Source organism: Puntigrus tetrazona, chromosome 22 (genome assembly GCF_018831695.1).
Source record: "Puntigrus tetrazona isolate hp1 chromosome 22, ASM1883169v1, whole genome shotgun sequence".
Classification (NCBI taxonomy): domain Eukaryota; kingdom Metazoa; phylum Chordata; class Actinopteri; order Cypriniformes; family Cyprinidae; genus Puntigrus; species Puntigrus tetrazona.
Genome location: NC_056720.1, coordinates 11,211,705 through 11,229,828, shown reverse-complemented (window position 1 = coordinate 11,229,828; position 18,124 = coordinate 11,211,705). Strand labels below are relative to the sequence as shown.

The 18,124-nt window shown below is 39.1% G+C and overlaps 3 protein-coding genes across 5 annotated transcripts in view; 1 reads left to right on the top strand and 2 right to left on the bottom strand.

Annotated features, from left to right (window-relative positions):
• The window catches only part of LOC122327734 (CUGBP Elav-like family member 5), a 1,183,696-nt gene that overhangs the window by 420,994 nt on the left and 744,578 nt on the right, over positions 1-18,124 (top strand). The gene's annotated exons all lie outside the window — the stretch shown is intronic.
• On the bottom strand, positions 50-3,669 carry odf3l2b (outer dense fiber of sperm tails 3-like 2b). The gene is made up of 4 exons (XM_043223327.1): positions 3,086-3,669; positions 1,756-1,866; positions 923-1,036; positions 50-765 (listed from the first exon to the last, which is right to left on the bottom strand). Exons 1-4 carry the CDS (start codon positions 3,132-3,134, stop codon positions 287-289), a joined length of 753 nt encoding a protein of 250 aa, XP_043079262.1. The 5' UTR covers positions 3,135-3,669; the 3' UTR covers positions 50-286.
• The window catches only part of cpamd8 (C3 and PZP like alpha-2-macroglobulin domain containing 8), a 35,668-nt gene continuing 21,853 nt past the window's right edge, over positions 4,310-18,124 (bottom strand). Inside the window, exons 28-43 of the mRNA XM_043223230.1 lie at positions 17,740-17,896; positions 17,369-17,443; positions 16,088-16,253; positions 15,918-16,004; positions 15,707-15,843; positions 14,654-14,809; positions 14,325-14,387; positions 13,447-13,694; positions 13,233-13,320; positions 10,524-10,598; positions 10,240-10,345; positions 9,737-9,847; positions 9,442-9,654; positions 7,484-7,558; positions 5,563-5,758; positions 4,310-5,342 (exon numbers count right to left, since the gene is read on the bottom strand). Of these exons, the coding sequence (XP_043079165.1) occupies position 5,342; positions 5,563-5,758; positions 7,484-7,558; positions 9,442-9,654; positions 9,737-9,847; positions 10,240-10,345; positions 10,524-10,598; positions 13,233-13,320; positions 13,447-13,694; positions 14,325-14,387; positions 14,654-14,809; positions 15,707-15,843; positions 15,918-16,004; positions 16,088-16,253; positions 17,369-17,443; positions 17,740-17,896 (1,954 nt within the window). The 3' untranslated portion in view covers positions 4,310-5,341. The remainder of the gene's footprint in view (positions 5,343-5,562; positions 5,759-7,483; positions 7,559-9,441; positions 9,655-9,736; positions 9,848-10,239; positions 10,346-10,523; positions 10,599-13,232; positions 13,321-13,446; positions 13,695-14,324; positions 14,388-14,653; positions 14,810-15,706; positions 15,844-15,917; positions 16,005-16,087; positions 16,254-17,368; positions 17,444-17,739; positions 17,897-18,124) is intronic.

The window sequence follows — 18,124 nt, the reverse complement described above, 5'->3', positions numbered from 1 at the left end:
ATATATATATATATATATATATGCACAGTACACAATGTAAACAAACATTTTGGATGCAATTAATCATAATATGACAGCATTTATATAAATGTGTGATTGTGTTTAACATTTTATATTAAAATTTAATAATTTGAAGAGTCACTGATTAATGGTTTTAGTTATGCTAACTTCTACAATATTTATCTGACTAGAAATTGCACTAAGAGTGTTCACCAAACCCTTTTTAAACAAGCAGAGAAACTGTTCAAAACGAGCAGGAAAAAGATCCGCATGCACAAAAACACTACTAATCTGCTATTAAAGGGGTCACAAACTCCGAGTGCCTGATCCCTAAAGAGAAAGCAGGAGGTCTGGGCTTGTGCACGGTCACTTTCTCTGGGTTGTGACTTCCTGGGCCTGGTTCCACGGCGGGCTCCCTTGCAGCAGCGTGTCTCCCCAGCATGGAGAACGCCGGCTGCCTCGGGAGATAGACACTGGGATCCGTGCGGTTGTATCTACAAGGCCCCGGAGTTTTAGAGGAGTCCTCGGTCGGAGCCCCAGGTTTGCATCTCCCAGAGATGGTGTAACTGGCACTGGATGTTTTGGTGGAGACGCCGGAGCCCATGAGAGAAGGTAGGGTGTATTTGTTCGGGGCAGGCACGGTGTCCAGCGAGCGATACGGCGTTCGATAGCCCATGGTGTGGGACGGAGGTTTGCGATGGATGCTGCACAGAGAGGCTTTCTCGGGACTGTACGCTCCCGGTCCGGGAGTGGAGAAGACGGCTGCTGCAATGATCAGATACAGCAAGGAGTTAGGAACCGTCAAACTCGGGCGGCTCACTCCGGCCAAGCGTTTCCTGGTGGTTTTGACATGAAGTGGGTCGATCGACCAGTAAATAAGCAACCGTTTGAACAGAACGACACTTCAAAATAACCGACTTACCTCGACTTTCCGTCCTGCCGTTCATGGAATAGGCAGGGGTGCCGTCTCTTCCAAAGCGAGTCAGTTTGGCATCGATATGGTACTTAGGCCCTGGACTACAGTCAATGCTGTGCACTGTGCAATCAAAGCAGAATAAACACGGCATTACATTATAATAAACGTTAAATGTTTGAGTTAATTATTACGCATGCATGCATGTGTAATCGTCTTTGTAGGTTTTAAAAGCCTTTTGATTTATTAACCCCCGGATTCACAGACAAGGTCTAGACCTAGTCTAAAATGTAAATCTGAGCCAAGAGACTTGCACTGACTGATCTTTATTTTGTCTTAAAATGCACACCATGATGCTTTTTTTCTAAAGGCATGTTTATGAATATTACTTAAATGTCCTAACTAAACTTTGGCCTAATCCTGGTTTAGGCTAAGCCCCGTCTGTGAAACCGGGCCTAAATGTTAAGCGATCCAGTCTAATATGTTGATGGCCTTTTAAATGTTCGCGTACATTTTTGTAGCTTACGGGAAGGCATGAAAATAGAAAATAACTCCATACTGTACTATAAATGCAAAAAATATGCATTTTGATCGACTAGCCTTTCTGCAGAGCAATGATCAAACAATGGGAATTTACAGCAGTTAGTCTCCCTCTAGTGGTGATGATAGCAAAATACAAATTTAAGAAATAAAAACTCCCCCAAAAAAACCCCCAAAACATTAACTTGGATGATTTGTTCATTCCTGGCATTAAATGTGCTTTAAAAAAAAAAAAAAAAACACAACCTATGCTTTTATATTGGAGTCATTTCCCACCGAGCTGCAAGTTTATACAAACTTACTGTCGTTACTCATCCTGCCATGAAAGGAATAAGCGGGGCTTGTTAATTTGGTGAAATCGTGGCCTACAAAGCCTATAGCCGGTGGAAGGATGTATCGACCAGGTCCTGGCCCTGTAAACAAGAATGGAAAACAGCCGTCATACTGAAGTCACGCGCACACAGCAACATATGCACACCCCGCTGCTCGTAATCACAAATATGCAGTGATGCATTTTTTGGCAGGCAGTTGTGACAGAATCTGTTAGAGAGATCCACACCCTGTAGATGCAGCCCAGCAGGAATGTGAGCTCATCGCAGTGGCGCGATGGCTTTTCCTGGAGTGGAGGACAGACAATGCCTTTGGCTATCTTCTCTGATACTACCAGGAGAACGCCATGACATCAGCCCATAAATGTTTGTGTGCATGAGGAGGGCTACTGGGAGCACAGAACATTCTTTCACATTTACTTCAGCGTGTTTTGACAGGCCTGGGCACGAAGTTATCGTAACCTTACTGAACGCGTGACCTTTGGGGGGAAAAGTAACTACTTCGGTTAAATGAAGGTTTGATGGGGACGCAAGTACATTGAAAGCATTGTTACGAAATACAACACTGCTTTATGTTGATCGCGACGACTTTTTAGGGAAAAGGTCAATTGCGCTCAACACTTCACATAAAGTCCGAAGCAGCTTTCGACAATTTGGAAAGGAAAAACCCAACATAACGTATGTAACATATACTGGGTTAGTTATGTTTTGAAGCTGGGATGCTGGATAAAATGGTTTATGCTGGTCCTTTGCCAGCACTTGACCAGCATAAACCAGCAAGGGACCATCTTATAAACATTTCTAACCAGCATTACACTGTTTTTTATTTATTACAAAGCTTATTGAAACTACACAAACAATTGGTGTTATTTAGCAATCAGTCAATGCTGAATAACCTGTATTTTTGGAAGCTATATAGTGTGTTTATTGTTGTTCCTCCAACGAAAGTTGTACTTGGGATCAAAGACATGTAGCCTATACATCATGTATTAAAACGAGTAACTAGCGACTATGCTTAGCGACTTTTTTTCCTGAATGAACCAATGTTTTTGAACAAATAGGTAACACATAATCCGCTCATTAAGAGCGTCACTTGTCGCCACCTTCTGGCGTTAAAGATGCAGCCTAGCGGACTGACACAAACGTTGAATAGTCACACTACTATTCATTTGTACATCAGTATTGTTTAAACGCCGTTCACTTTGATAATAGATCCTTCAAACACAATTTTCTCAAACCGAATGAGAGATTGTTGTGTAGTACATACAAATAAATGAATACATCACACATTAAAACGGCTCACCTTTTTCTCTGCCAGCAATGACCGGACGCTTCCTCTCGGTTTCACTCATCGTCAAGATTGCATTTGGAACCGGAGGTTTAACCCTTTTAGAATTCCAAGTTATCCGAATCCGGCAGATTTGGACATGGGCCTACTTACTATCAAATTTCCATGCCAACTTTTCCCGGGGAATTTGAGTAAACAGAGCTCAAGGACAAGCAATTATTAAGGAATTAACATTTGCGTCAGCATCAGTTTTTCCAGGCAGTTTAAAAACGCAAGCAGCTGCTTGCAAAAACCCCAAGTAGGTGTAGATCTTCAAAACATCCAAGAGGCGCTGGTTAGTAGAACTTTTTCATTTTCATCTTCCTAGCGGCACTAAATCAGATGTCCTATTGGACTGGACAAGCCCAGTCAAGTTCTCCACTGTCCAGTGATCTGATAATGTCAGAACTAAAGCCGCCCAAACTGAACACTTTTTGGAGTAATCTCCATTCAACCTGGTTGACTCAATCAGGGGCCGCCAAACCCATTAAATATACACATGCGTTTGAGAGAGAAGCACAAAAGTGTCATCACTTGAATTCACCGTCATGTAACACTACCTCCATCAGATAATTCCTCCTCTCGCTTCTCTTTCATGCCTTTACTCGGTTCATCTGAGCAGAGATGGACCATCAAGCATGGGTCGCTAAGGAGACCAGCAGCTGGGGGCCCCCCTGCAAAGCTGCATAGAAAAGGCTTTCGCCATTCGAGAAGATACGAACTTCTGAAGGATATATAAGTGAATACGCACCATATTAACGTCTATCAAACCGAAATGTAGTGTCTGGGAGAGCTATTTAAAAAAAAAACCGGCAGAAACTGAAAGACAATGAGTGAACATTTTCACCTCTGCGCTCGCCAGCAAACAAATATTAAACATTAACAGTGCTGTGGTAACGGGAACACTATGTTGGGATGTCAACATAGGCAAACTCTCACAAAGACCCAGTAGACAGCAATGCATGGGGTCAAATTTAGCCAGGACCTTAAAACTAGAAATGCAACTTTAACATACAAATATGAATTGCTTTGAAAATTCCACCCAAAATACAAATATGGCATTTTCAAATATACAACTTACTTGTATACTTGCTACAATTATAATTACTATAACTACACTAATAATTATTTTGCATATTATACAGAAAAGGACAGAGTGCAAATTGTAATGCAAACATAAAACAGACATTTCAGACGATACAAATTGCATACAAACTTTATTCTCATTGACTTTCTTCCAAATGTGATATCATTGAAGGTTAAATTCATTTTAAGTTCATTACAATTTACAGTAATTTTCAAATACCTGTATTTTTCGGCATTGATTTTAGGGGAATTTAAATACAGAAAAGTATGCTGAATGGTCAAATTCTTACTGGGATCATAACTCATTAAATTAAGCCAAATTATTCAGTGAACTTGAATAATCACATTAGAGGCATTCTGTTTAAAAGTGCAGATTTCATGTAGGTCTACCGATTTTCATTTAGCATGGAGGTTTAATCAAAATAGCTTATATTCTGTACAAATTATATTCCAGTTTGTGTAACGGAGTATGTTTTCTGTGATGCAGAGACTAATTTAGCACAGGGTGACTGGGAAAGAAGCTAATTTTTCAGTTGCAGTCTCCTCTCCAATCAATTAGCCAGCCGTCAAGAAGTAAAAATAGTAGCTACACACCTTAATGCACAATTTTGTGCGTTTTTTACCTTCTGCTCTGGAAGTGCACGGTCCATTACAGCACATTTTAATGGGTTGTAAAACCACACCAGTTGATTGTGTTTAAAAGGAAGGAAGGAGCTGACTGAAGAATTGAGGAAGAAAAAAAAAAAAAAAAAAAAACGAACAAAAAGGCACTAGCCACAAATAAATACCACAGATAGAAAACAAAAACAATAAAATATTTGATTTTTTTTTTTAGGTAAATTATACTTACAGACATAAATACTGGACTATTAAAACTAGATTACAAGAGATTGACTTAAGAGGAATACAGGGAGACGTCATACCATCACTAAACGTAAAGAGCTATGGAAATGAATTGAAAAAAATAACAGAGAGGAGAACTGATATGATCTCTCTTTCCGAATACACGCATACACACTCAGAGCTGTCATCTCATTGCAACGGACTGGGTCCACCTCTCTTTACCAGCCTTTCTTACACACAAACATATTCACAGAGAAATGTACAATGTGGAGCTCCTGCACTTGCTGCTGACGGCCAAGTGTCTCTGTTTTAAAGGAAGCAGAGAAAAAAACCAAAAAAGATTGATGTTTATATTTTTATATATATATATATATATATATATATATATATATATATATATATATATATATATATATATATATATATATATATGCATAAGTGCCCAGAAAACGTTTCACATAGGCGAGACATTCTTTGGAGGAAATAGTCCTTTAAGTGGCTACGATAAACGGGTTGCATCTCACCATCGCTCAGGTGAGTCCTTTGTGTCCACTGTGATAATATGTCCGCTCAGCTGTTTGGTGTCTGCCTCCACCACCTCCTCTTCTTCACCTATAGGAATTAACTTCTCCTCACTCTCTGGTGAAAAGCTGCCAGCGTCCGGGTCGTACTCGTAAGAATAGTAAGACACCTCAGCTACAGAGCCTGGCTCCTCCCCTCCTATTAAATCAATTGCACGTTGAGAAACAATTAGCCATGTTTGACGAAAGCACCGTTCCGATTCGTTTCAGGGGCATTTAGATTCTCTTTCTAGAAATGAGAAATTTCGTTTTGGATGTGATGTCCCACAAGTGTACGTTTTTTGGCCCGCTTTACTTTTTGCTAAAAATATGTTTGTGTAATTTAAATAACACTTTCATAGTTATTTTAGAATAAATGACAACATTTTAAGTTAATACAGCTAGCAAATAGATCCACTGCCAGTCTATATGACTAATAGAACAAAAATGTGTACAAAATGGCCTGTAGGGGGCATTCCTCGCATATATAAAGCAACAACTCAAGCTATATTACTGTCATATACCCTTTCAATAGACCAAGTGTGTAAATGTATCTCTCATGTTAGGAATTCTTGGGTGTCTTAACTTATTTATCTATCCACAGAGAATGTTTGCAAAGTTTTAACACCGAATCGGCCATAAATGAGACAAGTTTGTAGGCTTTTGTCAGCACCGCTATTTATGGAATTATCCCTGCAACTGAAATCTGCTTATTTCCATATTATCGTTTAACATTATTACAACATTCACATCTATATAAATAAATGTATGGCTACGTTTCTCACATCCTTTTAAGCTTAGATCAGAATAAGACATCACTGCAAATCGGGAATTATTCTTTAACACAAATTCAGTTTAGATCAGAAATGTTTTTTCCAAAAGGAAACGCTCTCACAGATTTCCAAAACACATTTCTGCTACACAGGTGATGGTGTGAGTTTTGCAAACAGATTTTCAATTGGCAAACCCAATCGTTAATATGGTGCAAACAAACTTGGTAATTACCTCAACCAAAAAGGAACTGTAAATTCCTGCAAACATTTAAACAGGTGGCACCTAGGTAAAGGAAACTCAGAAATAAATAAAGAAAAGCGGGCCAAAACCATAACCTTGAGGAACCCCAACAACCACAGCCCTATAGACACATTTTCTCGCCTCAAACACAACACTAGGCAAGTCTTAACAGCTCTGGGAAAAAAAAAACACTGTCTAATCAGTCTGGGAGTTTTCCAGAGGACACAGACACACATACCTACACACACACCTAGCTGAAAGTGCATGTGATATCATGAGTGCTTCTAACTTGCCTTAAGTGCTCATTTCGCTACTTAATGGGTTGTAATGTTTTTCCTTATCAAATTACCTTCATTCCATTGAGGGTAATACACTGCATAAAATCTTTGCTTTTGTCCTGGTTTCCAATGAAATATCCAACAGTCATTAAAACAAGCAAAATTCTGCATGATAATAGTGGGTTTAAGAAAAAGAATCTTTAATTGTAAATTCACAGTTTTTAGACTTCAAAAAGGGTAGTAAAATATGATGGATATAAATCCTTCATAAAATACTCAAGCATTGATTCCCAACCTGTTGCATTGAAACTTGCACGCATAAAATCTAGGTAACTTCTCACAGTTAATGGTGTTTGAACACACCGAGCCCTATACGGGAAGGTGCAAGGTGAGCGACAGGAGACCGGGATACTAATTACCCGAGCATTAATGTAGTCTGGGCTGATATACAGGCCTGTGCACGTATAAGCTTCTATGCATGTAGCATCTGATCGCTGAACTCTTCAACACCTGCCCATGTGTGGCACACGCTCACACCTGCAGGGAGCTGACGCAGATGTGTTCAAAGAAAAGAAGAAGAGGGAAGATGATACCTGCAGGAATGAGAATAGGTTCTTGTTCTGGTTCTTCTCCTGTAGCATGTTCTCGCTCTTCTACGGCCACCTCCACTGTAAACATAAACAGGCCAAATTAAAGTTCAATGTAGTGCTTTACCTAGGAAACCGATATATCAGTTGCTCAGCGTTTCATGTTTTGCTTCCAGTTCCAAATCTAATATCATTTGTTTGAACTTGTGATGCAACATGGTCTGATATTTTATTGTCTACTGCACTGCTATGAGACATTCTTTCAGACACCCATAGTTTCAGCCATTTTCACTAAATGTATTTAATTAATTGGACCAATTAACAACACACAGGAATTAAATCAATATTTACCCATTTATTACCTACTACACCTACTAGTTGCTTATTACTAATAATATTATTAGTAATATTAGCATGCATATTACTAGAATATTATCCATTAGTGCTAATTAAGCACATATTAATGCCTTATTCTACATCCCTTATCTTTCCCAATGCCTAAACTTAACTTCCATACTAACTATAAGCAGCAAATTAAGAATTTGAGGGAAAAGTCATAGTTCATAATTAAGTTCTACTAATATTCTAGTATAAGTTGATTGTCAAATTCATTAGTGATGCACAAAATAAATTCATTAAATGCTTGTGAACTGATCCCCTGCACCAATCCCCTATGCCACTACCCAACTGCAACATTTTTGCTTCTGAGCTTTTAGTAAAAGCACCAAAGATTCTGAAATGAATCTAATGACACAAATGTGTCCTTACAAAACCTGATACCAAAATATACACGATTTTTTAGGTATTTTCTTAGTGATGCACAATCGAAAATTCTGATGAGTTTTTAACTAATTGTTCAAAACAATTTTAACAGACACTAACAATTCCGTGTTACACGTGATGCAATTTTTATTAAAATCACAACATTCATATTACAGAACAATCACTGTGAATATATAACTGCCACGACAGACTAAAACCAAAACTACTTGCACTTTACAATCTACACCCTGCATTGCACAGCTCCTAAATTAATACTACTCCCTTGTTTAAATCGGTGCACCTGCAAATAAATATTCATGCAGCCCTAAACATGCTACTGCGGTTTACCATATTGGCACTGGTGTCCCGCATAACCATTTTTGTGTCCCCCTCCCGATGGTTGTCCTCTGTAAAACAAGAAAGCCCCTTTGTTGTTCGTCTGCTCGTCAGAAAGGAATGTGACAGAATTTTTCTAACCCTCTGCCTCCCCCTTTCTTTTCACTGTCAAAGGGCCCCGGACAAAAGCGCTCTGTCATTTAGGGAGCCCTGTAATACACCATACACTGGTGTGTGTGTATGAGCGTATGCATGTGTTTATATCATCCGCAACTGCAGCACCTGAACAGATGTTCCTACCAGAGCAGTTACATGCACCTCCGTCTTTCTCTGTAGCGAAAACATGGGTCTGATTCTTCGTATCGGGCCTGTCTGGACACGGATAATTGCAAAGCACCGAAAACACTTTGATTCTCTGATGCACAAGTGGATGAGGCTTTAATCTCATACTGTGTTATGAAAAAAACGGCAACCGGATGTCAAGTGGCAAGATACGAATCTCAACAACAGACCAAAACGACCCTATGAAAGCTCTGATACATATTACCGTTTGAGATTTGTTTGGCTGAAACATCTGCGTTCTCCCTCACATGTCCATGCCTGTGTGTATCCAAAAGTCCTGCGCATTAACCTCTTAAAAAGGAAGGAAAAACGTGTCTCTAATTATGCAACGAGCATGACTTCATCCTAAAGTGTCTAGGAAGAGTAGCACCTGGTTCAAGATCACATGGCATAAATCCTGGCGGAAAATTTGTTTTTTAATGAAATGGTACAGCTCGGGTCCTTAAATTGCTTTAAAAAAACAAAAAAAAGGATTTTGTCAACATGTCCAGGCTATAAATTGGCAGGGAGGTCTCAGAACTTACTCTGTGGACAGTGGCTGAAGGGCATCTGCTCGATCCGTGTGCCATTCCTGCAGGCGGACACCTCCATCTGGCACTGGTTTTGGTAGATTTGTCCATCAGAACCACATACAGGCTCGCCATCATAGCCGCAGTCACGATAACAAGTGCATCGCTCGTAGTGTTCTTCCTCTGGGCAATCAAAAATGTTGTTGCACTGGCCACCTTGCACAAAGCCTTGAGTGGGAGTGGGAATGTGTCAAAATATGAAGTATTTGATATTAGAGGTATATATACTTGGAGACAAAGATGTACTGACCTGTCCAGTGATTGCTGGAGCTTTCCACTTCATTACATGTGGTGCCGTCACATAGTTCTCGTGCTAGTGGACTACTCTCACTCACATTGTAAAAACGAGTGGCTTCAAATGCTGTACACACACACAAAGTCAGTAAAAACTTGATCTTGTGCAAAATTCATGTCATTTAAAAGACAGATTAGATGCAACTAGTATACTAATTTCAATAATAAACGTACACTGATTATGATTAACTGCATTCATTACAAATCACAACAAACTTGTGATTATGTCTGCAAATTAACCGTTTTAAACTCAACCTAAGGACATTCATAACTCATATCATATCTAAATTTCAGAGTTTCTCCAATTGTTCGGTCATATATGGTCTGGTAACTCATTTTTGACTGAACTTACACATGGCATATTTATATACCAGTGTACCATCAAAACAAATACCACTTCTATACTATGGTACAACACCACAATTATCTTTTATATTGAGTAGAATGGCCCAAACTCACCTGGTTCATAATAGTCATAGACTTTCACTGGCACTGGAGCCGTTTTGCCCACAATATACTCCCTCACGGCATTGAAGGCCACACATGTCATACACTGACTTGGGATCTGTGGAAAAGAAAAAAAAGACCCCAGGGGACTTTACAATGGCAAAGTCCTTAAAACACTCCCCTGGACAGAACACCTGGAGTTATACGAGACTTTAACCAAGTAATTTAAGGTACAGCTCTTATGTAAAAATGCTGCTAGAGCTACATAAAGCAATATTTAAGCGTTATTAGCTCACCTCATCGAAGTAGAAGAGAACCTTTCGTCCGTCTACTTCATACCTCTTCAGCCCCACTCTCTTGTCCAACAACAGCTGGGAACAAAATGATTACAAAAGACAATTATTTAGCACTGCGAACAATGCCGATTTAAATGCTAAAGCTAACTGAACAAATGGTTTAATCTTATTACAAGCACAATGTACACAATTTTTTTTTATTAATTTGGTTAGCCAGGTGAGTTTCAGTGTAAACCAAGATTTTTCAATCTTAGAGTTAGCTAAATGCTAGCTTGGCTTTGTTGACGAGAGATGAAAAAGAAAAACTTGAAAACAAGAAAGAAAAACAAGTTAAAGAGAAAAATTTGCCTCAATTTAAAAGTAACAGTTGTTGACAGTTAAAGAAACATCCTACTGGTAAATGTGTCTTTAAGGCAGGAATTTCTCCTTCATACTGGATAGCTGACTTCTCAAACCTGCTAGCTGTCGTGCTAACAATTCAACTTGATTGACAATGCACAGCACATTTGCTTGAGGTTGAACTACTCAACTTTCTGCTCAAGCCATAAAAGCAGTATGTGAGTATCTGTACGGAGCTTCCCTCCACAAGATGTCATATTAATCAAGGTCTGTTTAGCATGCTAACATCGTGTGTGTGTGTGTGCGTGAGTGTGTGTGTAAAGACAGAGAAAGGTGGCGAGTGCTCGGACACAGTTTATGAGGGGCTCAGTGTGAGCTGGCGCCACAAGGACACATTCAAACATAAACACACACAAACATACACAGTATGACTGCAGCCCCAAATAAATGACCAAGAGTGATTTGATTTGTCCAAAAGCCACAGCAGAGAGCATGATTTCAGGGAAAAAAAGCCTTGCTTGTTAGCGTTGCCAAAATAAAAAGTCTAAAAAAGGAATCTTGCTGCCTTAGGGACCAAAGATCGTTATTGCAATTAGACATTTATAGCCTTATACGTAAATAACACCGTTGACTTCACCGTTCATTGTTAAAAATATTGATTTTAACTGTGGAATATATGAAAAGCAAACAATCTTCCAAGCATGTCCTCCCCTTTACTATAAATTAAAACAATGAGACATGACGGTGTAAGCAATCTCACTTCCCATAGCGAAACGAGGAATGTGAACAGCCGGGGTCGTGTAATAAACATGGAGCCAGCCAGAGGTGGCTGTGTAAAGCCAGCTCGTTACTGGCTAATGGCGCTAATGAGACACGTTCCACCGTGGTGAGCTTCGGAGTCAGTTCACGTTATATGACTCCCGTGGTATCGTAGGTTTACTAGCGTGGAGGACATGAGGCCTGGGATCTATAACATGACTAATGAGGGACAATCAGTTGACTGGGGACAGCGAAGGTGACCTAAACCAACCTCCATTTACCACATACCCCTCAGCTGGAGGAGGAGGTGGGCCGATTTACCCCCCCGAGCATTTTTCTGCTCCAGGCCCCTATTGTGGACATTATAGGCCTCTGAATGGTCTGTAAGCCCAACTAGAGCCGCTTGACCTCTTGAGAATTAGGTCACACCAGACTGATGTATATGAATGTATTTATGTAAGGAGCATGCAGTGATGTTCTGAAATTAGGAAAAAAAGTTATGATTTTAAAATTATTTGTAATTTCATGTCCCAATCACATTTTCTTGTTTAAATAAGCATTGCTTACATTACCAGAAAAAAACTACACTATTTCATATTTTTACATTAAGGATGTAATCAATATTCTAATAAAAGGCCAAGTATAAAGTTTGTTTTTTACATTTAAAATAACTTAACAGTAACAATTCAAACAATATATTTTATTTGTGAACTTTTGTTCAGCTATTCTTTTAAATAGGTAAAATTCAAGGAACACTCCACTTTTTTTGGAAATAGACTCATTCTCCAACTCCCCCAGAGTTTTAAAGTTAGGTTTTACAGTTTTGGAATCTATTCAGCTGATTTCCGGGTCTGGCGATAGGACTTTTAGCATAGCTTAACATAGATCATTGAATCTGATAAGACCAGAAGCATCGTGTTCAAAAATGACCAAAGAGTTTAAATATTTTTCCTATTTAAAACTTGATTCTTCTGTAGTTATATCACGTACTAAGACCAGCGGAAAATGAAAAGTTCTGATTATGATTAGGAACTGTACTCTCATTCCGACGTAATAATGAAAATTGCTGCTGTAACATGGCCACAGTAGGTGAAGTGATATCATGCAGTGTCTGTGAAAAATAGTGCCCAGCTTGCAAGACACGCTCCCTGTGCAAGCAGTAGGCTCCGGCTGTTTTCAAGCACCTCGTGAAATAACTGCGCCTGTTGTGGCAATGGTTTTCGGGGGTCTGTTAAAACTAAAGTTGCTCTGAAGGCCTATATATATATATATAATAATATATATATAATGCCTATATATATATATATAATGTTTACTTTATTTGACAAATAAAATAGGAACGAGTGTTGAGTGTTCTGAGTGTTTATGTGTGTGTGTTCGTGAGAGAGAGCGAAGAGACTGATAAATTCCACGCCATATTGCTTCCTTTGAAATAGCCTCCAGATGTAAACTCTGTTCATCTGCCAGGAGGACACATGCAGAGAAGTAGAAAAGGAAATAGCGGGAGAGATGCACTGTCCTATTATAGAGACACCTTATCAATCTACCTTGAATGTTGTGAAATGTAAAGTTCTAGGAGAGAGAAGATACAAAAAAAAAGGGCAATCTCACCCTCTCCAAACTCTCGATATCTGCACGAAAGCCAGACAAAAGAGGGACTTCTAGGACAGCCATATTGGATGAACCAGCATGCAGCCACCTAAGAAGGTATATTTTAGAGTTTAAACAATACTTCTAAAATCAACTTGCGGTTATTAATACATATCAAACAAGACCAAGGGAAAGACTTCAAAATGCATTGAACACTTTCATTTGACATTGTTACCTGGTGCAAACCTCTAAAGTAACACGGTAGTCCAGACGGTCTTGGTGGGCCGAGGGGTCCTCGTCGTCTACAGGAGCTCTTCGTTTGCGACTCAGCTCTGAACGGTTATCAGAACGAGAACGGGACCGAGGAGACATGTGTCGTGAGGACGGCTGGATGTGATGTTCTTGTCTGGGTTCCTTGAGATCGACTTTAAGCTGAAAGGCAGGCTTAGCCACCGGATCGGGCACATTGTAGGACACATCAATCTTAAGATGAAGAGAAGGATCAATACCATGAGCTCAGAGCACCAAGGTTTCATATAGAACCCCATTTCCATACAAAATAATTTTTGTCTGTTAATTGCCTACCAGGAGTAAATTACTATTTAGGTGACAACTGATAAATGGTATAAAGTTTTAATGTGTGTCCTTAAGCACACATCTTTGTAATTACACACCAGAATTTGGTATTTAGTGTAAGGGTTTTTTGTTAAAACTATTTGTTAATGCACAAATTCTTAAAATTAGCCTCCAAACAACCTGAGAACAGAGTGTTCTAGGGCAAGGTGCTGACATGGTTCTGGATGTTTTTGTTGCCCAGAATGAGTCTTTTGTTTGTGAGGGACATCTTACCAAACACATTAGCCTAGACCATCCTATCTAGGGGGTAGATTACAGGAGAAAGAACATACCCCTGGCATACAACTGCTTAAGTTTTACCAGATCTTTCCATTCTAAAGTCAGGAATGCGAACATTAGTACTGAATTTCCCCTAGAAAGAGAACTGGCTGCCGCCAAAGAGGGATTCGCCTCTAGATGAGGAGGAGGAGGACGAAGAGTACAACCGTTTATCCGTGGAGAGAATGTGGGATTATGTTTGCCAGAAACCAATAGTACCTGCATTAGACAGCAGCCTTCTCCTTTAGCGCTGACAAACAGTCCTGTTGGAATGCTGGGTATCTGAACAAAGAGAGAGAGAATGCAAGACGTATCAATCAGATTAACAGTGCAAGTATAAGCAAATACATTAACCACCTGGCCCCAGTCCAACATCCAAATTACACGCATTTAAACTGACACTGCTAATCACAAGATGGAGTGATGTGCCAAGCAGATGCTGAAAGGAGGGGCGTATCAAGTTCAGGCCCTCACTGAAAATACCTCTAAGACAGTAGAATGTAAAAATGTCAATAGTGTTTGTGGATGATTAGGTTTTTTTTTTTTACCACAGCTTTTTGCAGAATCTTCTTATTGTCCCATTGGAGCTCAAATGTTTCTTGGAAATCCAGATTAGTGGAAGCCAGAGATATGGTGAGATTGACGCCGCCCACATATGACAGGATGGCATATTCGGACAGGGCTTGCAATGCCACACAAGTATCCTATTTTTAAAAAAAGAAGAAAATAACTATTTTAATAAAGCATGTTGTGCGAGGTTTTTAGTAGCATTTTTTAGCAGTACAAAAGCAGTCCAAATGTAAATTGCTCACACTTCATGTTCAGTGGCTTCGGTTTGTGAGTTTAATGAACAGAGTAGAGTACTCAACGTTTAACGTCTCCTTTATTTATTCTGCTCACCCACTTTCCCCAGTAATAGTTAATGTATCTAAGTGTTACGATCCATTCCTACACATTATTTCTTCTAGGGGGAAAAGAATGGTTAAGTAAATTATGTTATTTTTTTCGTTCCCAAAAAAATATTGTTGTAGCGTTACATTTACATGACTGTTTTTACTATGTTTCTGGACCTGAATCTTTTCAGTTGTGTTGCTGTCTGCTGTCAGATAGCTCTCCGATTTCATAAAAAACATCTGATTTTGTGCTCTGAAGATGAACAAAGGTCTTACAGGTTTGGAACAACATGGGGGTGAGTAATTATTGACAGAATTTTAATTTTTGGGAGAACTATCGCTTCAAAAGTTATTATCTAAGGAATTTAAATTTGATCCAATCCCTTGCCAATTAGATCAGGTATTGATTCAATAATGAGACTTACAAATAGGCAGGAAGTAAAATCGGCAGATTTGAGAGAATTGCAATTGAAGGGCTAAATTGGAAAAGCACATGGCTATTTCTGAGGCTATGGGAGAAATAGTAAAAATAGTATGCTGTAGCAAATTTAGCAACTATCATGTTGAATCGTGGGAAACAGGATTTGAACTTCTTAGCAAATGTAGTAGATTATGGTTTTGCATACTACAAAGTAGATAAAGTATTCAAACATGAATATTTTATTCACAATCAAGGACTGAACAAAGAGTGGAACAAAGATTCATCACCTGAGTTGAGGAAAAACCACCGAGGGCATTTCTTTGTTGTGACAGCCATTTAACTACAGGTAAAGCCGATGCCACGTCACCCAGAAGTGTGTAGGTGAGTAGACCATAAGCAGTCATCTCGACTTCAGCCGACACAACTAACAAAGCAGAAAAAAAGCTTAATATTGAATATTGCTAGCAAGTTGTTAATTGTTTGATGATTAATGGATACCTGATTGGGAGAGGCCATCACTGAAGCCCATGAATGTGTCTTCATCAGTTACAGTACTGCCAGTAAGACTCCAATGAGTGAAGCCATCTGCAAAGACAATAGAACATTTGGGATCAAGAACCTGCTCAGCTAAACCAACGGCTATCTTATAATAAACGTTAATAAAGTACCTTGAGTGATAGCCATGTGGTTAAGTCGCCTCAGAGCCAATGGAGCATAAGGACTACGGAGTAATGTGAGTGCATATGCGGACAGAGCAGTGGTATAAGGGTCATCAGCAGAGTATGTGTTGCTCTCCAAAAACGCTTTAGCTTTAGCAACAGCAATCTTCTCTTCCTGAATTAAAAAGAATAAATAAATAATTTTCAGAGGGGAACGAGAGGAATAAATATAGTTTATTAAGTGTATTTGAACATACTTCTAGGTGTTGCTAAGGTGTAGTAAAAGATTACCAAATGATGTTAGCTTTTACACAGCTTGCAGGTGTTTCTTGTGCTAAAGTTCAAATACCTTCAGTACAAATCCATTCCAATCCTTCAGCTTTTCCTTCCTAAGAAACATACAACCTCACTAATGATCTTTCGTCTGTTTAGCATCAATGGACTGACTTTATCTGCACCATATGTCCTTTTTCTCATGGAACCTGGACGCTAGCCCTGAGCAGCCATGCACGCTAATCTGACCGGTATTCTTTTCATCAAGTCGATTTGAGAGTGAAAGTAGTGAATCTTTGAAGTGACTCATTTTGTCTGTATTTTGAAGCCTGCAATTCTACACGTTACCAAACTGACGCATCAAAGAACAGGTGGACAATACTTCTTTAGCTTCTAAAAAGCTCTCTTTAGCAGGAATTTGTGGGTGCTGTTTTGTTAATGAAATATCAGATTGTACAAATGACTGAACCTAGTTATTTCATTCCTGTCAAACATTTAATATTTAAATCAAAACCAGCTTCATCATTCAGGCTTAGCTCCAATCAGTTATCAAACCTAACAAATTTAATAGCATGTTAATTTTGACACTCCTAATATACACTTTTGTTCTTTTTTTTGCATTTTTAATGGCTATGTACTGCATGCATTAGCAGGGCAATGTATAGAATCGTGATTTAGTCTTCATGTGGTTTTAATGGAATTGTCAAATCTCTTAAGTTTGAAGAAAGGAATGCAAGCAGGGTGAAAATTTCAAAAGAATTCCATTGTCTCTGCATGTTCTTATCATAAATCTTTAGATTTAGACAGCAAGCTTCCATATTAGATTACCTATCACAAGGCTGAAAGAAATACTGTTGATTCTTTGCCAGAACATCCATCATCTCACAACCAGGAATGCCCTCTTAACACGGATCCCGCAATTTTTTGTCAAAAAAAAAAAAAAAAAAGACTTCGCTGAGACGTAGTTTATCGAGACACACAATAAACAAGATGTGGAAGATGTGGTAGATCTCTCACCTCGGTTGTAATCCCAGTTTCCATGAGAGCTGCCACCACATATGCGGTCAAGGAGATCTTTCCATGAATCCCACCCTTAAAAGGAATTGGATAGAGCAACTTTCACCAAGGTGATGACAAATAACACCTCTTTCCGAGCTTTTTCAGTTTGATGAGAACTTGTAAACCCAGGAATTGTTGGCTTAAATGTGCAATGTTTTGACAACTAAACTAAAATGGTTCTTCTAAAAAGGAACAAGTGTAAATGTATCTTGGTCCAAGCAATCATTTTCATAGAAACTTTCACAGATTAAGTGGACCAGAGGACAGCTTTCCAGTTCACCCACCTCAAAAATACTCCAAACCTCTCAAAACGGTCTCCATTTATGTACCTGCAGGTCTTTGTTGAGGATCCGGCCCACTGCTGGGAAAGATCCTTCTTCCTTTTGATGAGTGATCAGCCAGGATTTGGCAGCACGTAATTCTTCAGGATCGATGAAGATGAAGCCACGTGACTGAGCAAATGATTTCAGTACGAATGCAGTCAACCTGGAGGACCAAGAGGTAACACCAACGTCTTATGCTATGACTTCATTATAAGCAACTTGTAAAAGTCAGACAAACACATGCAAAAATATTTTCTTGGAACCTGCGTAATACAGTGTGAATGCGAACAGTGTATAAGCGAAACATTTCCTTGGAAAACGCCTAATCAGGTATGTTCCTGCATTCAAAGTATGGGATCGCAACTGAAAGCCATTTGAAATATCACACTGA

Bases quoted from the DNA above. Each gene is read 5' to 3' on its own strand.
- odf3l2b (XM_043223327.1), bottom strand. From the start codon at position 3,134: ATGAGTGAAACCGAGAGGAAGCGTCCGGTCATTGCTGGCAGAGAAAAA. The intron at 1,867-3,085 runs GTGAGCCGTTTT...TCTTGTTTACAG, and splicing joins CATTGCTGGCAGAGAAAAAG to GGCCAGGACCTGGTCGATAC. The intron at 766-922 runs GTAAGTCGGTTA...TGATCATTGCAG, and splicing joins CGGCAGGACGGAAAGTCGAG to CAGCCGTCTTCTCCACTCCC.